Source organism: Elaeis guineensis, chromosome 9 (genome assembly GCF_000442705.2).
Source record: "Elaeis guineensis isolate ETL-2024a chromosome 9, EG11, whole genome shotgun sequence".
In the NCBI taxonomy this organism is placed as follows: Eukaryota; Viridiplantae; Streptophyta; class Magnoliopsida; order Arecales; family Arecaceae; genus Elaeis; species Elaeis guineensis.
Window position 1 is genome coordinate 2,311,211 of NC_026001.2, and position 24,506 is coordinate 2,335,716.

At 43.0% G+C, this 24,506-nt stretch overlaps 1 protein-coding gene across 1 annotated transcript; it reads right to left on the reverse strand.

The window, feature by feature from the left end:
• Positions 1–919: 919 nt before the first annotated feature.
• Positions 920–10,518, reverse strand: LOC105033863 (diphosphomevalonate decarboxylase MVD2, peroxisomal). The gene is made up of 10 exons (XM_010908820.3): positions 10,041–10,518; positions 9,492–9,690; positions 8,557–8,620; positions 8,289–8,352; positions 8,131–8,211; positions 6,644–6,730; positions 6,143–6,300; positions 5,966–6,014; positions 1,528–1,652; positions 920–1,445 (listed from the first exon to the last, which is right to left on the reverse strand). Exons 1-10 carry the CDS (start codon positions 10,254–10,256, stop codon positions 1,223–1,225), a joined length of 1,266 nt encoding a protein of 421 aa, XP_010907122.2. The 5' UTR covers positions 10,257–10,518; the 3' UTR covers positions 920–1,222.
• Between the last annotated feature and the right edge of the window lie 13,988 nt (positions 10,519–24,506).

Genomic DNA, 24,506 nt, shown 5'->3' on the forward strand with positions numbered 1-24,506 from the left:
TTATTTTTTATTTTTTTACTTTTTCACATCTAAAATATCTAATTAAAAAGTAAAGAGCCCAAATCCTTCTCTCCTCTTCACCTCCCCATCCCTTTCTCCCTCTTTCCAAATCTTTCTCCTTTATCAAACTCTTCATCTGTCATCTTCAAATTTTATTTTTTTGCTTTATAGCAACATAGTTATCAACTATATTTTTTATTTTTTATTTTTACTCAATAGTAAAAATAAAAAAAAAAATATTTTTTAAAAATAAAAAATCAAAAAGTATAATCAAATGCACCCTAAGCTAGTTGGTAAAATCATTAGGCTGACCAAAGAGATATCCCTCTCTTTTTTCTCTCTGAAAAAATATATCATACGAGCATAAATTAAGATTTTGGCCGGTTGATGTTTCTATTCTCAATAAGTGATGGTTATTTGAAAATTTAATACATATTTGCAGAATGGCTAGTTGTGATAGTTATATTTTCATTATCTCTATAATTAAAAAATATAGATATTTTTATTATCTCTGCAATTAAGAATACACACACCCATAATCATTAGAAAAAATTCATTATGTCGTATAGACAAATTCTGAAATTAACAAATAAGAAATTGTAGTTGGTATACCCCTCTGAGAAACCCTAGTGAAAACATTATCATACAACTGGAGTATGCAGCATGCTGGGAATAAATTATTCTCCAGTCCAAATCCCATAACAGCAAGAAACTTCTTGCTCTTTTTAAGTCAAATTATGGGAAATTTTTTCTGTTGAGTTGATACAAGGAGGAAGTGCTAGCTACTTCAATGTATGGATAGTCCAGGAGTCCACCTTAAAAGCTTGAGAAGACGAGGTCAATCTTATAATGCGGTTAATACTCTTAGTAGATGAAAGAGACAAAACAAACTTGAGATTAACAAGTTAGAAACAGGACGAAAGGAACAGAAAGCAACGTAGAAGTGTCTAAAATAATGCACCAGTTACACCTCGCCGCCACAACTAAGAGTACAAAATTTTGAGGCACCGATCCCAGTTCAGGATTCCTAGATTGGTACAACATTGAATGACAAGCCATCCTCATTCGAGTGGAAGATTGACCATCAAAGTCATTTGGCGACATTTGAGCAAAGCCAGTGCTATCAAGGGATTATTTCCACAACTAATTTATTCATCAAGCTTGATGGAAAATAAAACTACGAGGTAAATCCAATGAAAATCGTTCACCTCCTTGCTGTAGTTCATTTTGGACATCCAGTTTCAGGACTAATAAGAGCTTGATTTTCATCAGTTAGCAGCCTTGGACCGCTCCCAAGCCGAGTGCAGATGAAATAGCTAACATCACCTGGAAACTTTTGTGATGGGACCTTATCCTTGATTTCAACAGGTGGTGGCAGATCTTCGACATCTTTCCTCGATTGCAAACCAGCTTCATGCAGTATCGATTTGTCCCCTAATATGTAGCTGGATAAAAAGATACAGGAAAGTAAATTTGCATTGCCAAAAATAACCAATAGATTTGGATCAAACCTGGAAATGCACAAACCTAGCCAACTCGCTTTCTGGAGGTGGGGGGAACTGAAACAGAAGTCTCTGAAGCAGAAGACCAGCCACTTTTCGGTTTGGCGCAATCAGAACAGCGTTGGGCCCCGCATCAAAAGTGTACGCCACCTGTCATACAATCCATCTCATATGTTAATTTCTTTTTTTATTTTTCATTTCAATCAAGCATTACATATGAATGTGAAGACAACTTATCTAATGATACATACCATACTGAGGGCTGATCAGCAATTCAGAAGTGCTCCATAACAAAGCATATTAAGGATATGCTTGGACACAGAATGATTCATCGCAATATATACTGGTAAAATCTATAGAACTTCATAAAATGTACATATTTTTTTGTAAGATTGTTCTCCCAATATATGTTATTTTATTATTTCCTTTTAGGAGCTATGTCTTACATGCTTTTAATAAAAGTTACGAGAAGAATCAATCATACCTGAGCAAAAATTACTAGTACTGGATATGTTTACACAAAGCATAATAACGTAATTTATGGGTTCAGAATATGTTCATCCATTGGTAAAAGGTTACTTGGAAAATGAATTATATTTGAAGAAAAATAAGTTCCATATATTTGTTAGCATATGTTGACAAGGCCATGGATCTCTCCATGCTATGTATAGCAAGTGTTGGCACAATAAACAGGTTGTGTAAAGGAATAAACAAATGAATCAGCAATCTGCATCATCCATTCATGCATGGTTGAATTCAAACCAACAAACATCGCTATGAAATTACACCTAGAGTTTAGACATGACCAAGACCCTTTGTCCTGGTGGACCTCTCAATGCCACCCATCACCGGTCCTATGAAACCAGAGCAAGCCAAGTATTCCACATGAAGACCATATATAGAGGTGGCAATTCCTGACCTGTGCCTGCCAACATGCCCAAACCTGCTCGAAACAAATATATTTGGTGATGGTTTTGTAATTGGGCTGAATACAGGTTACACAAGACCAGCCCGGTTATAAATGGGCCAGTGTTGGGTTTGGCCCTGAAATGAATGGATCAGTATGGATCGGACAGACCCTTAAACCTTAGGCCTAGGCCCCTAAAATAGTGGTTATAGTTTAATAGGAATTGCCCTGGTCAAAGCTTGGTTTCCATGGACCATCCTGTTAACAGCTGAAAAGGACGAAAATACTTAAAAGTGAACCAGACCCCACCCACGCACCCAAGATAAAATAAACAATAAAAGCAACCCAACCTTAAATCTCCTCAGCCTAGCCCTGTCCTAATTTTCAGTAATTAAGATAAAGTGACAAAGTGAAGCCCTAATGGGTTGGCAGGTAGATTTGGGTTGATATTAAACAAACGGGTCAAGTATGGGTTTATTCTTTTTAACATGATTATAAATGAGTGTGTTTGGACTAGAGTTTTTTATTTTGTTTTATTTTAGCCAACCCAAATGAGAACCTAAACGAACTGTTGTCACTTCTATTAATGTGTCACAATTATTACCCTCAAACTAAAATTCTGAATTTCATTCCTAGACTGTGGTAGACACCTCCAAGACTGAGGATGAACACTAGGAAGTACTGGTCTAGCAGACTCTAACCTGACCCCATCCAAAAATATGCATAAACAAATATAAAGAAATATAATCAAATTTCACATTACGCATCCAAAAAGATAATCAAAAAAAAAAAAAACTTCTTGTGGACTAGATCATAGATATTTTTTGTCATCCATTTGTCCAATGCAATGCAGTAGAGCCTGCATCCACAATTAAACCATCATATGATAGTTATTGTCCTCAAATTTTACTCAGTTTGCATTCTGAAGCCCCATAATTTCAGCACTACCAGACTTCAGACTCAATCTGGCCCCATAAGCATCTCCCAAAAAACATCACTAGAAAGCCCCTATAGTGGCCTATGTTATAGTATATAGTTTTAAAAAGAAGCACAGTAGACTGCTGCCCTATTAGGACACTGTTAGGCCCCATAAGTGTTGGTCCTTGACACACCCCATCTCAAATAGCTTAACTCCTGTACAATTTTGTGGTGAAAAACCACCACTAATCCTTCCATCAAATATGATACACCATGAAACGTGACTAACTTTTTTAAAACACCCCCTGGCTCACCTCATCATATACCATGTGAGCAACTGAAGGTACCTAGACAATCCCTAGGGTTGGCAAATTATCTTGCAACGGTTACCCAAATCAGCTGATAAAGAATAAAATTTAGCATCACTCCATACTTGATCCACCCCATAAAAGATTCACCACCTCCCCACTTATCTCACTTAAAATGGGACCCTATACCAGGTGTTAAATGGATCATGCCCTTTTCCTCACATTCCCCACCTTGGCAACCATTTTATCAGACATAAGCCCTCCAACCTAAAAGCTAAATTTTGATGGCAACCTTGGAAATCATTCTCTCCCTTTTAGATTCATGTCAACCTTGCTAAAACAAACTTTTTGCACCATATCAACCGAAACAAAAAATAACCAACAAAACCATGCACGTAACAAACTAGTGAATTGCATCTCCTTACCTGAAGTTGCACACAAGCGGCCAGCTCCTCTTGAGTTTTCCAAATGGGATTGCAAAACAACTCAAGAAGATATTTTCATACATTACCACTAACATCTATACCACTAGTTAAATCCTTTCTCTAAACTCATAGACATGGAATTCAAAAGGAGTCAATCAAACTTAATTCAAAACAAAAAGGCCACCTAGTGCATGAGGATCTCACCATTGTAGGGTCCAGGGAGGATCAAAAATATGCAACCCTGCACTGTGTGTGGAGGTGGGTGGAGAGGTGGTTTCCATATTTCAAACCCATGACCTCCAGGTCATATTAAAGCAACCTTACCATTACACCAAGGCTCACCCTCCAAGCATTCTAAACAATCAGTCAAAATAAAATCATGGCCACAACAAACTAGTAGATCCCATCTCCCTTAAATAATTGGCAAACTTGCACATGAGTGGATCCTCCTGAAATTCTACATGAAATTGTGAAACGGTGAAGAAGATATTTAAGTGCATCACAATTAACACCTATAGCATATTCAGTGGAGGAACTAGGATTTTGATCATCCCACAGGGGACAATGCTAATAATTAATTGCCATGTGTGTGTTAAATTTTTAAAAACCTAAATAATATTTTTGTATATCCAAGAAAAAGAAATGAAATTCAACAGTACATTTGATATATTTTCATTATGGGGAAAGTGTATAGGGTGGGTTTGAGAATTTAAAAAAAGATGAGATCATGTGAGGAACTAGAAAGGTGGCATATTGCATACCTCAAAATAAAAGAGATGGAAAAAAATTTGTCTTTTTATAGTTTTTCCTTCTGCTACCTGGCAAAACTCTTTAAAAAAAGCATACATATTCAAATGCTGATCACAACAAGATTCCTTCATTTAAGAAACATACCCAATATACATTATCATTTTGAGTTTAGAGGAGCATATCCTATTAGGATATGGAGTGATGGGGAATGTGGACAGGTTGGGACATGAGAAGTGGAGCTTCAACTTGTGCGCAGCAGATCTGAACAGCCCACTTATCTCTTTTAGAATACAAATTCAATACATGAGTAGTTTGTAAGAAGATATTTGAAAAACATTGAAAGTGGGTATTAAGAAATTTCACTGATATCATGCCTTAATCAACCAACCCCAAAAAAATTTAGGAAGAGAACTAGTGGTAGGTTTCATTCTATCATTGGAACTAATCCCAAGATTTTAGGAGGTGCAAGCTTATCTAAATTTACTTGAAAAATGCTCATGGATAAGTAATGCCCTCAGGGGGGCACTAATTGATGTTTCTTTATCCCCTCTAACACCATAGACATGGATTTTGAAGAAATCAATTAAAATCAAGCACTCAAAACAGTCATGATCCAACCCTCGCACTCTCATCCAGTCAAATAATGACAGATTTAAAAGCTTCATAACCCAATTATCTCTTTTTTAAAAAAAAAAACATCAGTATTTCACGACCTAACCTATCATCCCTAGTCATTTATAATCTTTCTAGCAAGCCATCTTGAGTATGATTTGGCTTCTTAATCTACTAACACCAATCATCTCAATCAAAAATGGGAACACATGGAGCTATTATTGACCTTTGACCTCATTATGATGCACCAGAAAATAAATTTTGAGTTCCATATACATTTTTTTCCCCAAGAGGAAGGTTGGGGGGGTGGTATGCATAACAAACTAAAGGGACCTGTTCATTTTGGACTAAAAAGAAATATTAATGTCGAATTCACACCAAAGTTGTCTATTGCAAATTTGCAATGTTCCAGTGCTGTGAATAATGCAACCAGTTAGGAACACTTCATAGGCTTTCAAGTAATATGTACAATATTAACAAGCTGGCTAAATTTTCAGATAAAATTGGCAACAATCAGAAACATATGAAAAAAAAAAAATGTACCTGCAGTGATCCTTCAGACCGGTTCCATCTTTCAACAAGGCTGATTATCCTGAAATATAGAAGGGTTATTACTCACATGTCTTGCATAGCATAAATAATGACTTTGTTCACATATGAACAGCATTTGTGGTCATTAGCCATATAGATGCCATTACACAACTGAAAAAAATATCATACCTGTGTGATGTATCGTTCATGTAGAATATAGGAGGGCTAGTATCCAAACAGACTGCATGGAACTGATTGCTATCTGCACAGGTTAGCCTGGCAAGAGATGCAAAATCACGACTTTTGATTGCTTCTTCCATTTGTAACACTCGATTAGGGACAACCGTCTGGAACAGAATTAACGACCAAAGAAATAAGTTAGCAAGTATATAATTTTAATCTATCATTCATGTAGCAGAAAAATAAAAAAAAAAAACATCTCTATTTGGGTGGGCGAGTGTGTGGCATACATGCATGCAGTTAAAATATGGTGACAGCACAAAATCAAAATTACTTAGCACAAACAGTTGATCAAATTTCATCAGGAGTAGGGATGAGTTAGCAAGCAAAGTATGCAAAAGCCGCACCATAGAATATTACAAGGTTATAAAAATGATTGATGTTTGAACTGGTCTAAGTACTACAGTTTGACAACCCAACTATCATAAGGGGGTTCAAATGAAACAACACCTTGGCCCGATATTCTAAAAGTGGACTTGTCTCGACACTCTCACGCATTCCTGTGGTGCTACTTGTTTCTTTCTGCTTTGAGCTTACCTGAAGATCAATAAGATGACATATTCAGCTATATATTTACAAATTGACCTGGAGGTGCGATGAAGTGTAAAGCTGCTGATGGCACATCAAATGACAACATAACGTCTATTCTTGAAGGTTAACATCAACAAGAAATTTACAACAGATCTATTAGAATAGCAAAACAGTCTGTCTAATTAAATAAAAAGCTTTTACAGCAACATCTGACAAAAGGCCCATACAAGTATGTAATTTTCAAGTCAATAAAGAAACATATCAAGATCCTTCTCTAGCCAATGAGCTTAAATTATACCCGTGGTGAATTTGTCTGCTCAAACAATCACATTCCTGAGTAGCATAATTATTAAATGTCTTGATCCTTTAGAAAATTGCTCAATTTCTCAAGAACCATAGCATGGTCAAACAGTTTTACAAGTCATTTAGTACGCAATATCAATTGTCATTGCAAGCACTGGTATATACACAATCATCGATCATGATTTACATAAAAATGCTTAAAAATTAAAAATGGACATTTTGGAGGTTTCTACCAATCTCAAATGATGCAAACCCTCCAAGCACTCCTCACATAGTCGCCCAAAAACCTTGTTCGCATAAACAAAATATGTTTTTTATCTTTTATCTCCTCATCTCATAACTTCCATTAAATCGCATTGCAAATCGGTTAGAAACCTATTGATTTGCAAGATGCCAATATCCCAAGTGATATAGGTAAATTGGAAGTGATTTCTAACTGCAAAATATAATGATTCAATATGAAATATAGCCTAGAAAATCCAAACACACTGGAAATTTGGTCCACACATTATAAGATATATAGATCATGATGAGTGATATGGATTCTTGTTCATGTATGCAAACATGCATACCATGTTACTAACTCTAGCATTATTCTCCATTTCGTGTTCAAATGGTCATGGCATAGGTACGAATCCTGCAAAATAATTGCTTTATAGTATTTAGGCATTTTAAATGTTGTAAATATCATCATTAATAGTAAATATTGGTGCCCTGTTTGTTTGTTTTGGATTAACATGATTATGGACTAATCAGTTGCATTATAAATTCATGTTGATGACCAGGTTATCAAAAAAAAGCATTTATTACAATTATATTACAGACCTTGAGGATACTATTTGCCACCAATATACATTTTGGCAGCTAATGTTTTACCATTTCAGCAGGAACATACAACATTTCTGATGATACCTATGTATTCAGAAATAAAAGAAGGAGAAAATAGAATTGCATTTGATTCTTTACATTGCAAAGCTTCCTCCATCTTACAGAAATAATTTTTTTCCTGTGGCAAAGCATGGACTGCGATGGCTATCATGAATACTAAACAAGCATCCAAGTTTATCAACTGACAAAGAATATAGTTGTAAAACAACTCATACCACTGCTATGATAATAACAAGGTCATCCCAATGTGTGTTACTAGCAAGTTGAACTGCAATGCTGTCACTCCCATCAGCATCCTGCAAAATTACAAGGTCCAATCAAATTGTTATCGCCTTTGTGGAATTAGAACTTGTACTCTCCGTTTTAACCATACATTTCCCATTGTCCATTTGACAAACCCACCATACATGCTGCGACATGCACTGCCTGACCCTTGCCTGCATCATGCAAAAATCATCAGAACTAACTTGCATCTTAGAGTACAAGCCACATTCAGCTAATTTATCCATGAGGTAGATCTGTTCCAAATAAATCATCTCTATAAGTGTATTCTGAGAGCACATACACAGCTATATGCAAAAGCAAGCAACTTCCACACACAAACTTCAAAGCAAAGGCAGGTTAAATGTGAAATATGAGACCTTGCAATAGCAGAAAGATCTCCATGCTCTTCCTTCACATTCATCAACTTTGCGAGGGTAAAAACTGTAGACAAAGTTTTAAGGGGAGAAAATCTCAGAGACCCTTGCCAAGGGTAACTTTAATTCAGAGTAGTAATAATTAAAACATGGAGTTAAAAACAATTGTTCAGCTGCTGTTCTAGGCTAACAAGACTAGGTGAAAGTTCATGTTGATAGATTTATGGTTAAGGTATAAAGGGCAAAGAGTTTAAGATAAAAAATGCTCCAAAATATCAAAGTCTTAAATAACAGTTTAAAGATTTTCACTTCTTTTTTTGAGAGAGTCAGCCTAAAGATTTTCAGACACGAATTATTAGTGATTCTGCACCATGGTCCACTTAGTGGCTTCTCAGTTGCAATAGTGATTTTTGTGCACCCTTGATTCTTACACTTTGTTCTTTGTTCTTTTACTTTTGTTTGTTGTGCTCTGCATAACCATAATTCTATAAGTCTAGAGATGGAGGCTTTATTTCGCAGATATTTTTTTCCTCACGACTTTTGCAGCATCTTTGGGGAAAAAATTATGTTAAAGCATTTAATTTCATTACTAAAACAAGGACTTGAGCAAGTACATATTCAGTAGCCACCTGAGACACATAGCAAACTAATCAGCCGTGTCCATGATGTAACCACAATTCCACAAGATGCACTGCTCAGACAAAATAAACGCCTCCATTTCAAGTTGATTTTGCAAGGCACTACAGTTAAACTAACAATAATAAGCATACAAATTCTAATCCACAAAAAAAAAAAAGCAAGAAAAGATTAACAGCGGTTTTGATTACTCTTTATAGTTCAACAACTATCTATTACTGACTTCAACAGACATTTTTATTCGGTTGGTGATCAAGATATGGGGAGAAAAAGAATAAACGAGAGAAAGAGAAAGGTTTTACCAAGACAGGCAAATCCGGCAGCTGAAGAAGCCAATCCAGCAGCAGTGGGGAAGTTGTTATACGAAGCAATGTGCAAATGCATTTTCTCCCAATCTTCCTTCTTGATCCGAATGCCCTTCTTCTCATCCTCAACATCACCTGCACGTTTCCGGATTTCCCTCAGACAGTTCTGGTATCTCCCTCCAGAGAGCGAGATCTCCTACTCCAATAAGATACTAATTTAAATCAGAATAATTTTCCACGAGAAAAGGGAGAAAAAGGCCGATCTATCCCCTCGAATTACTGCCTCTTTCTCCCTAAGATAGAAAGAGATACCCATCTTAACATCACAAGAATAATTAGAAGCTTCAATAAATTGAATGTACATAGCTAGCTAGAGAGGCGAATTTCAGCTGAAACAAGAAGGATCTGTGTATTCTAAGAATTAAAAAAATGAATAGAAAGTAACATATTCACGCAAGAGTGAGAAGGAACCAAAAACAAATATGAATATAATTAAAAATGAAAATATGAACAAATTTTTAAAAAAAAAAAAAAGAAAGGATCTACCTTGCCATTAAGCCACATCCGATCTTGCTTGAAGCTAGGGCTAACAGCAACAGTAGTAGTTGCCGAGAGATGATCCGGATCGAGCGTGACGCTGATGCTATCATTGATGGGAAGGATCAGGGCCTCGTCGCGCTTCCCCCAGTACTTGATCACCGCAATGTTGGTCGGAGCCCTCGCTGTGGCCATCAGAACCCAGCTCTGCGTCTCCGCCGCCATCTCCAACCCGAACAATCCCCTCCTGCACTAAAACCCTAAACCCCGGATCTGCTCCGAGAGAAATCCTAACTTCCGAGCGGAGAGGAAATCCGAAAACTGCCTCAAGTTCGCTGCCTGGCGGATTCCGAGATAAATTAATCCGGCGACGAGATGCGATCACCAGAGAGAGAGCGGGAAGGCGCTTGCGGGAAGGGAAGGGGAGTAGTTCTCGTTCGCTTCTCTCGCTCCCTCCCCGAGTTCGAGAACGTTTCGAAATTTTCGCGGTCGGGGAGAAGGATGGAGTGGCTGCAGGGGAAGTGAGGTTGTATATTGTTAAAGTATTAAATCACGATTCGCAATCATTTATTATTGGATTGACACGGTTGGGGAATGCTCATCCGACGGCCGTGGGAGAGCAATCATTTATTATTGGTTTGGGTTATTGGTGGGTTACGATGCGACGGCTGAAAGTCATTGTGGCAACATCCAGAACGAAGGTCGATATAATCAAACCTAACCTAATATATACAAAAAAAAAATTTAAAAAAAATATTACAAATTAAACTATCCATATAAACATCAATTTATCATTTATAAATATTATATAGATTCAAAAAAAAAATTATAAAATATTATTAAATTAAATAAAAAATATTATAATATTAATAATTGAATTGAAATCTAATTTAGTTATTCACGTAAGCATCAATTTATCACCTATGAATGTTATATGTATCAAAAAAATTATAAAATATTATTAAATTAAATAAAAATATATATATTATAATATTAAATGATTGAATTGAAATTTATATATACAGATTAAATAATATGATTAAAATATAATATTATTATATTTTTATAATTAAAATTTATTCATATATGTAACCTAAAATATGGATTGATATTAAAAATTTAGATAGACATTATTTTACTATATTAATTTATTAATCTAAAAAATAATTAATTTTAAAAAATAATCAATGATATGGTTAGAACTCACATATGAGCTTAAAACTATTTGAAGATATGATTCATGGTACCTGCATGGGCTAGGCAACGTGGATCGCAGTGTTGATGCCGTTACCAACTATCAAGTTGTCATTGGAATGATATGGCATTAGATCATTACTGGATCATGTTGTTTTATTGTAGGCTTCGACATTCGATAATATTAGGATTTTTTTCTTTGTATGCAGATTACATCGTGCTAAAATCTCATAGGTAATGTTTGGTTGTCCTTTTCGTATTCTTGAAATAGAAATACGAATTTTTCGAGAATAGCTATTCACCGTGCCTATTCCAGATTTCTATTTAATTAGTAGTATGCTATTCCATCATAAATAAGATGTAATTAATGCAGTATTATTCTATGTATCTAAAATAAGGTACAATTAATACTCATTAAAAACTAGAATAAGCTATTTTATAGTCTACTATGGAATAGCTAATTCAGGGTAGAAAGAATAAGGTACAATTAATACAAATTGATTGGAATTGCTAAGCCTGCAGGATCCGCTATCAATTTTTCTAATATTTAAAAAATAAATAAATAAATTTATTTTATTTAGAATAAAACATCCAAACACTACTAAAAGTCTTATTAGATAGAGCAACCAACAGACCAATATATACAATATGCACTTACCGCATCAACCTCTTGTATTTAAATAATTTAAGATCAAATAAAGGGCATCTGTTATCCACCATTCATATACTCTGGAATTTGGACTAATCCACTGAACATGATCCACATAATAATTTCTTGCAAGGGTGCTGCAGTACGCATGGAGCTTTTGCATTTGTAATATCTTATATAGAAATTAAGAATTAATCGTCTAAGATCTCACACCACAGGCAGTACTTCAAAACTAGATTATCAAAAAATAGCGAATGAAGCGGTGAATTAGGTGATTGTATAGGACACCTAGCGCATGATACATGCCGTGAGCATAAAAAAAATATATTAAATTTTTGTTTCATTTTTTATTTCGATTCAAATTAGAAAGTAGGTTTGAGTACAGTTTTATTCTTTTTAAATATTAATCATAAAAAAATAACTTACTTATCCAAAAAAATATAAAAATATATATTAATTAATCAATAAAAAAATTGACTAGCATCTTATGATATTTTTCATCAAAAATGGACGATAAATGTCAAGATATATATCTATTAAATTGATAATCAAAAAGATATATAAAAAAAAAGGCATTTTACAAATACAGGTATTTTAAATATAGAAAAAATCTCAAATATGTGAATCTAGTTTATAAAATCAAAAATGTTTTGTTATGTTTTTTTAGCCAGGAATCATTTGAAGTTCTAAAAAAAACCATTGTTTGACAACTTATTTATAAAAAAAATAAAAAAAATAAAATGTCTGCTTTAAGATATAGATGAGGCGGTATAAATTTCCACCTATTGTTTAGTTTCATCAAAAAAAAAAAAATGTCCATCGGTTGAACAAAAGCCACTAGGTTATGCATTTAATACAGTTTGGATCATTATAGTTGTGCCATAACTTTCTCATCTCCATTCAAGTGTTTCAGGAGGAGGTTAATCTCAAAATTGCAATGATATAAATCCCTCCCCATTTCAACTCTTTTATGATATGTAAATGGTTTTTTTTGTCCTTCTTTCATAGTTATAATCAGGGACTAGGTGTGTTATCGGAAAATATACATTTATTTGAAAATCAATCTCTGAAAAAATTGCTTCCGGAAGAGCTTTTACTAATATTGTTCTCTTTTAGTCCATATTTTCAATACACTCACTGCAGTTCAAACATATAGGGATCAAAACACAAATTAACATAAATACATGGATAGAAGATAAATCCAGTATGTCTATGATAGATGAGGATTGCACAATCTCAAGCCATCATAACCTACTTGAATCTTTACAATTGATGATATCATAAAAAAAAGTTTCTATGAAAGAAAATCTTACCATTTTATATTCATACAAAGATTGTTCATACATAAAGGTTTCTTATTCCTCTTACAGTCCAACATCAAATTGCCATATTCCGGCTCTGCATTGTTTGGTTTCATCGCTGAGATGGCATATTCCTATTTTTTCTGTCAATTTGATATAACAAAGATTTATTTCGTTGTTGTGTTGATCTTCTTGAAGCTCTTCTCTACAATTCCATCTTACATCTCTCTTATGAGTTCCATGCTTTGCTGCTCCTTTCCAAGTGCTTGGTGTTGTCATGTGTCTTCTGGCTGTACTAACTATGCTTTGCTGTCGTGACTGTGATATCATCTCGGTTGTTCCTTGGTTCAAAACAGTTGCTGTTTTGTTATTTTAAGTTCCTTTTTGGTCTTAGGCTTATGATCAGTGTTCATTTTTTATGCTTTGTGTTGTGGGTCGGGCATCGGAAGGTTGAACTCTCGAAAGTCTTATATCAGTTACAGTTACAAATGACTACGGCTTAAAAGTATGGATTCCCCTTTATTCACGTGAGGCACCTTTTGCAGGGCAAAATCGTGAGGGGCGGCGATTGTGGTTCCCTGTAGCGGACACACGCTGTCTCAGAGCGGACAATACCTCACGTACGGTAGAGGGAGAAAGATCCGTCGCTCTTGGCACATAATCTCTTCATTGGCGCTGTCTGTGGGAACCCGTCTCCGTACCCGTCGCAGTCCCTCTTGATTGGGAGGGCTGTGTTGTGGGTCGGGCATCGGGAGGCTGAGCCCTCGAAAGTCCCATACCGGTTACAGTCAAGAGTGACTACGACTTAAAAGTGTGGACTCCCCCTTACCCACGTGAGGCACCTTTTGTGAGGCAAAACCGTGAGGGGCGGCGATTGTGGTTCCCTGTAGCGGGCACACACCGTCTGTTGCAGCTAATCTCCTCTTTGTCCGATCGTCCGGGATGCGCACCTGCAAAGAAAGTCCTCACTGACCGGAGATACCTCCGGCGGAGACCCTCCGACGGTCAAGTCAGAGAGGAGACTAGGCAACAGTGGAAAAAATCAGAGGGCTCAGCTTGAGAAAGCTTAAGAGAGCTTGAGAAAGCTTACTTACCAAAATTGTTGCCTTACTCCGTTTTATAATAGAATACGGTATGGTCCCACCATTAATGGTGCAGACAACTGGAGAGTTGTCAAATCGCCGGAGGCTGTTAAATCGATATGGGTTATCAGGTCATTAACCCATGTCCTTAGCAAGACAACGCCCCACGCGGTCGTACAGCATGTCCTTGGCAGGAGAACAGCCCATAGCGGTTGTACGGTATTTGGACGGGTTGACCGACTGTATGTCGGTATTTAATTACCGAAACATCGGATGATGACTCGAAAACACCGTCGGCTGATCTGGTGCCTAGTAGAAGTCAGACGTCGGCTGCCACCCCCGACGGTGAGTCGGTGATATGGATCCGACCGCCGACTGTATGTCGGTTGGAAATCGTATTGGTCGGTTCGACCGGCATGCCTTCGATCAGATATCGTCGGCAGTCATTGTCGGAGTCATCTGTCCGCCCGGTGGGTAAAGTCGGACGTCGGTCGGATCATTCCGAGGATAAGTCGGCGTATAGGGGTCAGTCGGTATATCCCAATAGTTGCCCCCCCACTCCTGAGTCCGATGTCGTGTTGGCCCACGTGAACACATGGGCGATGGCCTCGGACGAAAGGAATGGTTTTCCATCAGGTCACGCCCCGACTCTAACGACCATACCAATGGACGATACGGTGTCAGACATCTCATTGGGAACACAAATCGCCGTCTCGTTGGGAACGCAAACCATCGTCAGTTAATTAATTTCAAGATACGATTTTTCTGCCACGTGTCAGGGGGCTATTGGGCCGAAACCGTTTACGTGGATGGAGGCGACATGGCTCAATCTGGGGCAGATGCATCGAACCATCGGATCAAGGAAGGGCCCAAGCGCTGCCACGTGTCGACATCTGAAAAACCTTCGTTCGGCACGCTTTCATCTCGACCGTCGAAGGACCTTATATATATACGGTCACTTACATCCAAAACTTTACTTTTTGCTGTCCTGTTTCTGACGCTGAGGCCCTGTCGAATTGTCCCCCAGTTCCAGGTAGCTGTTTCCATCCTCCTTCTTTGAAAGCTTTTCTCGAAGTTTTTTCATTCTTGTCTCCTTGCATCCTTGGCATTTTCCTTTTTGCTCTCTTTTTTTGGGGCTAGCATTATGGCTAGAATCTCTCCTCGAGGAAGTTAGTCGGAGAATCCGATCGATGATTTTCGGTCGACCCCGGAGGTGGAGGCTTCTTCACTTTCGAGGCCAAATGTCGAACGGCTCAGAGAGCAGTATGGTATCCCGGAGCAATTCGAACTCTTCGCCCCTGGGGCTGAGGGCCGGGTTAACAACCCGCCTCCGGGCCAGGTGGCCTTTTATGTCGAGTACCTTCGGGCAGATCTTCGCTTCTCGATTTCGGAGTTCGTCCGGAATGTCTTGGATTATTATAGGCTTTGCCCGGGGCAACTGGCGCCGAACTCAGTCCGGTTAATAATTAGCTTTGCTTTGTTGTGTCGGCTCTTGCCGACCCTTCCCCGCATCTCTCTCTTTCGGGCGTTCTTCGTCCTCTGACCCCATCCGAAAGCTCGAGGGTGGTGGTTCTTCAATCTCCGAAAGGATCTTTCGTTTATTACCGATCTTCCATCATCGATCCACGAGTGAAAAAACCAATTTTTCTTTGCTTCTTCTTCGCTACCCTGGGGGTTTCCTTCTCGTTGGGGCGACCCTCGAACTCAGTCGAACGAAAACAGTCGGATGGAGGTTGGAGATCGAGAGGACTTTCACCGACTGAAGGATGTGTCGGTGCCGAAGCAGAGAGAGCTCATCATCGAGCAAGCTCTGTATGACGTTGGCCTGAGTTTGGTTTCCCGCTTGGGTACAGTTCGATCTGTCGGTCATCTTTTAACTTTTTCATCCGTCTTCGGACTTGTGCTAATTTTTTGTTGAAATTGCAGGCATGCCGTCAAGAGTAAGACTGACGGATCCCGACATTCGGCAGCATGCGGCAAGGAAGAGATCGACACCCGAGACTGGACCTTCACGGCCCCCCAAGAGGCCCCAGACATCATCTCCAATCGCCGTTGCAGGGGCGGCTGCGCAGTCTGACACCGAACGATCGTTGGGTTTCGAACTGGTCATCGCCTTGTCAGCGTCGGCAGTGCCACCCAAGGCGCCATCCGAGGAAGGGGCGGCAGAGGGGGCAGCCGAAGGAGTGTCGGTGCCCCTGCCTGTGGAAGAGGTTCGGGTCGAAGCACGTGAGCCCGAACGTCCTGCGGCGGCTCCCGTCGTGCCCTCGGGAGGAACTCAATCGAGTTTAAGCTTTCCATCCTGCTTCGATCTCCGGGCCTAGATGACTGATCGGAGAAAGGCTCCAATAACGCCGGCGGATGACACAAGGTCGGCGGACCGCGTTGCGTCATCCGACGTTCGGATTCTCGAAGGAGCGTCGGCCCTGGCCAACCACAATTTGGCTAGGAGATTGTGTCAGGCAATCATTTTTCCGGCCGATCGGGAGCTCTTGAAGAGTCAGCCGATGATCGAGATGCTCTCTTCCTTTTACCCGACCATGATCCAAGTGAGTTCTTCTTCTTCTTTCTTCTTCATTATTATTATTTTCATCATTTTATTTTTCTGATGACCGGCCTTCTACTTGCAGCTGATCTACAACATATCCGAGTTGGAGGTTGGGTACCGAAGGTTCGATGACGTCCAGGAAGCCTGGAAGGACAGGGCCGAAACCATCGAAGCTGAGAAGGCGACGCTGGTTGAGCAGCTGAAACTATCGGTAGACCGCGAGGTCAGGCTCGAGGAGGAGATCTCCTGACTTACCAACGGCCTAACTGCCTCGGAGGTCGAGCTTCAGTCGGCCCGCGAGCAGGTCCAATGCAAGACCCATTCCGTTCATCGGCTACGGCGTGAGCGGGACGGCGGCATCAGAGAGCTCAAGGCCGAGCGCGAACAACTTCGGGTTAGCCTGGAGAATCTGGCTAAGGTCGAGGAGAACCTGTCCTCCACCCAAGCCGATGCCGACATAGCGAAAGTCGAGGCAGAGTCGGCTAAAGAGGTGCTGAGCCGGACGGTGGAGGACTTCCACGGCTCGGACGAGTACCAGGAGGAGCTTCTCGAGGGCGGCTTCACCTCCTATCGGGTGGGGTACGAGGATGCTCGGGATACAATTCAGAGTCTGCACCCGGAGCTCGACCTGAGCAGCATCGTCCCTTCGGGGTCAGAGGACTAGGCCACAGAGGAGGAGGCCGACCCAATACCGGAGGATCCAATGGCTGCGGAGGAGGAGGCCGACCCTGGGCCGGTGGAACGAGCTGCCGAAGGTGAGGTGGCTCCAACCTCCAATCCCACTCCGACCCGAGCGGGTACATCGGTTGCTCCAAAACTATTCTCGGTGTAGGGAGTCGATTCCGACGAATAGTCGGAGTATCTGCTCTGTTGTTTTTGTATTCTTTTATTTTTTGTTTCACCTTTGATACTTGTAATCGGGCTTCGGCCCAATTTTGTAAGTCTAATTTCAACTAAATGAAATCAAAGACTTTTCAAACTTTTCTCCACGTGCGATTCAAAGTGTATGTCTTGCCGAGCCATCCCCGAGAGTATAAGTCGTAGCTCCGACATACCTCGTTAGGACGTTCGGTAGGATCCAACGTAGTTGATCAAGGTAGTCAGTAACGCATGCCATGCTAAGGGCAAAGCAAGTCCCGATCGTAGGCCGACATCCTGACTGTCGTACAAGTTGCATAGGATCCAATTATCGAGAGTCATCCCGACTGTAGGTCGAGCATGCACGTCGGGTCAGATGTCGGTCAATCCCTGAACGTGGCATGTCGACACGATCATCCCATAGAGTCTGATAGTCTAGTAGCATCCGATGTATTCAGATAAGATAACGATGACAAGTCGAATATCCGTTGTCCGATCCTTGGTCGGATGTACACGTCAGGTCAGGTGTCGGTCAATCCCCGAACGTAGTATGTCGACATGACAATCATCCCGTAGAGTCTGATAGTCGAGTAGCGTCCGACGTATTCGAATAGGATAACGATGACAAGTTGAATATCCGTTATCCGACCCTTGATCGAATGTGCACGTCGGGACGTATGATAAATGATGGCAAGTCGAATATCCTTTGACCGATCATGACCAAGTCGGTATGTCGCGAGTGCGACTGCGGTCGTCTTGACATTTTGCCATTCTTAGTCGAAGCTAAGTCGGCAAGTTAACCAGCTGCGTTGGTCGAGGCCCTTTGCCTTCAGAGGCAGAGGCTGTCGTAGATATTCTGTCCCTTCGATCTCCATCGTAGAATCGATAGTCAAGTAATATCCGACGTATTCGGATAGGATAACGATGACAAGTCGAATATCCGTTATCCGATCATTGGTCGGGCGTGCACGTCGGGACGTATGATAAACGGTGGCAAGCCGAATATCTTTTGATCGGTCGTGACCAAGTCAGTATGTTGCGAGTGCGACCGCGGTCGTCTTGGCATTTTGCCCTTCTTAGTCGAAGCTAAGTCGGCAAGTTAGCCAACCGTGTTGCTCGAGAGTCGACTGTGGAAGGAGCGTGGCTTCAACTTAGAGAGATTTCATCGCCAGCGCTAGCCTTCCGTTAGTGTAGACAGAACGATTCTCGTAAGAGTCCAATGTGTCGTCGGCAATCGAGCCATAGATTCGACGATCGGACCGTAGATTCAGCGATCGAGATGTAGATTCGACGTAGATTCGGTGATCGAGACGTAGATTCGATGATCGAGCTATAGGTTCGACAATCGAGCCGTAGGTTTGACGATCGAGATGTAGATTCGACGTAGATTCGGCAATCGAGATGTAGATTTGACGTAGATTCGACGATCGAGATATAGATTCGACGATCGAATCGTAGGTTCGACGATCGAGTCGTTGGTTCGATGATCGAGATGTAGGTTCAACGATCGGGCCGCGTTGATCGAGGCTCTTTGCCTTCAGAGGCGGAGGCCATCGTAGATATTCCACTCATTCGATCTCCATCAGGATCTGCGCACGAGGAGCGGAAAGAGGGGTGTAGGAGTCATACCTGCGATGCATCGATCTCGAACTCCGTCGTCGGGGCGAGATTCGTCTATCTGTGGGGAGGCCTGTTGGGTTCAGCAGGAGCTCAATTTTTCTTCCGCTTCTCCTTCTGGCCCGTGCCCTCGGTCAGGCACCGGTCAGAAGCTCATTCGTCCGTGCGCATGTATTTGTACGCGCGCTCCAGCAATTCGACATACGTCCGGGGGAGGATCTTGTCCAAGAAATATATGAATCGGGATCCCCTTAGCCCCCTCTTCATGGTCGAGATAGTCATGTCTTCATTGAAGTTCCGAACCTCAAGTGTGACCGTATTGAATCGGACCACAAAGTATCAGAGTGTCTCATTTTCTCCTTGCTTGAGAGAGAAAAGACTGTCCGAGGTTCATGACGGTTTCCGGCTGGTGCTGAAATGGGCCACGAAAGAATGCTCGAGCTGCGTGAAGGAGTGGATACCTCTTGAACGGAGGTCGGAGTACCAAATCCTAGCAGCTTTACAGAGTGTGATGGAGAAGCCGATGCAGAGGAGGACATCGATTGCCTCTTGAATTGTCATGAGAGCTTTGTAGCTCTCCAGATGGTCAACTGGGTCGGTGGAGCCGTCGTAAGACTCCACATGAGGCATCTTGAATCAACTAGGGATCGATTCATCGAGGATAAATCGGGAGAGCGATTGGGTGGTCCGAAAGTCGACGTTGTTTAAAGACTTCTGACCATCTGCCTGAAGCTGGACAAGCCGACAGTCGATTTCTTCGAACTTACGTTCGTAGTCGTCCAACCGTCGATGTTGAGAGACCCCAGGAGTCGAACCTCTCGATGAATTTAAGAATGAGGCGGACGGTGTCCGCGATCGCTTCTCCTTCCTCGCTCGCTCCAGCTGGGAAGGAGAGGGATGCCGAGACCGACGGTTGTCACGCTGTGGCCGCCTCCCCCCTTCTCGGTGGGAGTGCTGAGATGGCTGCTCTTGAGGAGGAGACAGAAGTTGACGCGGGCGTCAGCGGCTGCTTCTAGACGGTATAGGGCGCGCCGCTGGTTGTTCCGCCGGTGGTTGCGACAACTGGGTCAGTTGTTGCTGGAGGTTTTGACCACTTCCATCAGAATGGTCATTTGCCGCACGATCGCCACGATCTATGCCTCCGTGGTCACCATCGGATGCAGAGAGCTGGGTTCTGCTATGGAGGGTAAAGGAGGGGCCTCTTTCCGGTGGGAGGAGTGCCTCGCCGATCTGATAGCTCTCAATCGTTGAGCCCTAATTTTTGTCATCTCGAAAGGTTTTTCAAGCTCTATGGAGCTCGTTGTCTTACCTCTGTCGATCCCCTACTTGGCACGTCAAATCTGTTGCGGTCAATCCCCTCATCGTCCGATCGTCGGGGTCGCGCACCTGCAAGAAAAGTCCTCATTGACCATAGATGCCTCCGACGGGGACCCTCCGACGGTCAAGTCAGAGAGGAGACTAGGCAACAGTGAAAAATCAGGAGCTCAGCAGGACTGCGAAGGTTCGACCGGAGGCACCGGCGGTGCCACCCGAGGCACCGTCCGAGGAAGGGGCGGCAGAGGGGGCAGCCGAAGGAGTGTCGGTGCCCCCGCCTGTGGAAGAGGTTCGAGTCGAAGCAAGTGAGTCCGAACGACCTACGGCAGCTCCCGTCGCACCCTTGGGAGGAACTCAGTCGAGTTCAAGTTTTCCATCCTTCTCCGACCTTTGGACCTGGGCGACTGATCGGGGGAAGGCTCCGATGGTGCCGGCGGACGACTTGAGGTCGGTGGGCTGTGTCGCTTCGTCCGACGTTCAGGTCTCCGAGGGAGCATCGGCCCTGGCCAACCACGACTTGGCCAGGAGGTTGTGTCAGGCAACCATTCTCCCGACCGACCGGGAGCTCTTGAGGAGTCAGTCGGTGACCGAGATGCTCTCTTCCTTTTACCCGACCATGATCCAGGTGAGCTCATCTTCTTCTTCTTTCTTCTTCATTATTATTTTCATCATTTTATTTTTCTGACGACCAGCCTTTCATTTGCAGCTGATCTACAACATGTCCGAGTTAGAGGTCGGGTACCGGAGGTTCAGCGATGTCCGGGCGGCCTGGAAGAATAGGGCCGAAACCGCCGAAGCCAAGAAGGCGACGCTGGTTAAGTAGCTGAAGCTGTCGGTTGACCGCGAGGCCAGGCTCGAGGAGGAGATCTCCCGACTCACCAATGGCCTAGCCACCTCGGAGGCTGGCTTCAGTCGGCCCGCGAGCAGGTCCAGCGCAAGACCTGTTCCGTTCACCGACTGTGGTGTGAGCAGGACGGCCGCATTAGAGAGCTCGAGGCCGAGCGCGAATAACTTCGGGTTAGCCTGGAGAATCTGGCTAAGGCCGAGGAGAACCTGTCCTCTGCCCAAGCCGATGCCGACCTAGCGAAAGCCGAGGTGGAGTCGGCTAAAGAGGCGCTAGGCTGGGCGGTGGAGGACTTCCACGGCTCGGATGAGTACCGAGAGGAGCTTCTCGAGAGCGGCTTCGCCTCCTACTGGATGGGGTACGAGGACGCCTGGGATGCAATTCAGAGTCTGCACCCAGACCTCGACTTGAGCAGCATCGTCCCTCCAGGGTCAGAGGACCAGGTCGCAGAGGAGGAGGCCGACCCAATGCCGGAGGATCTGACGGCTACGGAGGAGGAGGCCGACCCTGGGCCGGTGAAACGAGCTGCCGAAGGTGAGGTGGCTCCAACCTCTGGTCCCACTCCGACCCGAGCAGGTACATCGATGGCTCACTTGCTTCGATCCAAACCTCTTCCACAGACGGGGGCACCGACACTCCTTCGGCTGCCCCCTTTGCCGCCCCTTCTTCGGACGGTGCCTTGGGTGGTCGCGAAGGTTCGGCCCCGGGCGCTGGTCTTTTCCTCGCCACATGCTGCCGAATGTCGGCATCTGTCAGTCTCACTCTCGACAACATGCCTGCAATTTTAATGAAAAATTAGCACAAATCTGAAGATGGATGAAAAAAATCAAAAGACGACCGACAGGCCAAACTGTACCTAAGCGGAGAACCAAACTCAGGCCGGCATCGTACAGAGCTTGCTCGGTGATGAGCTCTCTTTGCTTCGGCACCGACACGTCCTTCAGTCGATGAAAGTCCTCTTGGTCTCCAGCTTCCACCCGACTGTTTTCGTTCGACTGAGTTCGAGGATCGCCCCAGCGAGAAGGAAACCTCCAAGGTAGCGAAGAAGAAGTAAAGAAAAATTGATTTTTCCACCCGTGGATCGATGATGGAAGATCGATAATGAACGAAAGACCCTTCTGAAGATTGAAGAACCACCACCCTCGGGCTTTCGGGTGGGATCGGAGGACAAAGAATGTCCGGAAGAGAGAGATACGGAGAGAGGTCGGCAAGAGCCGACACAACAAAGCAAAGCTGATTATTAACCGGACTGAGTTCGATGCCAGTTGCACCGGGCAAAGTCCGTAATAATCCAAAACATTCCAGACGAACTTCGGAATCGAAAAGCGAAGACCTGTCCGAAGGTCCTCGACATAAAAGACCACCTGACCTGAAGGCGGGTTGTTAACCCGACCCTCAGCCCCAAGGGCGAAGAGTTCGAACTGCTCCGAGATACCATACTGCTCCCTGAGCCGTTCGACATTTGGCCCCGAGAGTGAAAAGCCTCCACCTCTGGGGTCGACTGGGAATCATCGATCGGGTTCCCCGATTGACTTCCTCGAGGAGAGGTTCTAGTCATAACGCTAGCCCCAAGAAAAGAGAACAAAAAGAAAAATGCCAAGGATGCAAGGAGACAAGAATGAAAAAATTTTGAGAAGAGCTTTCAAAGAAGGAGGACGGAAACAGCTACTTGGAACTGAGGGACAACTCGATAGAGCCTCAGCGCCAGAAACAGGGCAGCAAAAAGTGAAACTTTGGATGTAAGTGGCCGCATATATATAAGGCCCTTCGATGGTCGAGATGAAAGCACGCTGAACGAGGGTTTTTCGGATGTCGACACGTGGCAGTGTCTGGGCCCTTTTCGAGCTGACAGTTCGACACACCTGTCCCAAATCGAGCCATGTCGCCTCCATCCGCATGAACGATTTCGGCCCAATAGCCCCTTGACACGTGGCGGAAAAACTACATCTTGGAATTAATCAATCAACGGCGGTTTGCATTTCCGATGAGACGTCTGACACCGAATCATCTGTTGGTACGGTCGCCAGAGTCGGGGCATGATGTGACGAAAAACCACTCCTTTTGCCCAAGGCCATCACCCATGTGTTCACGCAGGCCAACACGACATCGAACTCAGGAGTGGGGGGGCAACTGTTGGGATATACCGACTGACCCCAATATGCCGACTTATCCTTCGACCAGTCTGACCGACGTCCGACTCTACCCACCGGACAGACAGACGACTCCGACAATGACTGCCGACAATATCTGACCGAAGGTATGCCGGCCGAACAGACCAATACTGTTTCTAACTGGCCGAACGGCTGAACCCATATCACCGACTCATTGTCGGGGGTGACGGTCGACGTCCGACTTTCACAAGGCACCAGATCAGCTGACGGTATTTACGAGTCGTCACCCGACGTTCCGGCAGTCGAATACTGACATATAGTCGGCCAGCCCGCTCAAACGCTGTACATTTGCTATGGGCTGTTGTCCTATCAAGGACGTGCTGTGCGACTGTCCTGGGGCATTGTCCTGTCAAAGACATGGGTTAATTTTGATGACCTGACAACCCACGCCGATTTGACAGCCCCTGACGATATCCTGTCTAGGACGTGCTGTGCGACCGTCCTGGGGCATTGTCCTGCCAAGACATGGGTTAATTTTGATGACCTGATAACCCACACCGATTGACAGCCCCCGGCGATTTGACAACTTTTCAGTTGTCTGCACCATTAATGGCGGGACCATACCGCATTCTACTATAAAATGTGATAAGGCAACAGTTTTGGTAAGGGCCTTTAAGCTCTCAAAAAACTCTCAAGCTCTCTCTCTCTCTCCCCATTGAGTCCCTGATTTTCCACTGTTGCCTAGTCTCCTCTCTGATTTGACCGTCGGAGGGTCCCCGTCGGAGGCATCTTCGGTCAGTGAAGATTTTTCTTGTAGGTGTGCGACCCCGATGATCGGGCGATGAGGAGATTGACCGCAACACTTTGAATGCTATCTTATGTATTTATATTCTTTTGCATACGGGGTATCTTCTTTTTCCTTGTTTTGGCCTTATGCGCCTTTATGTAATTTGGAGATTT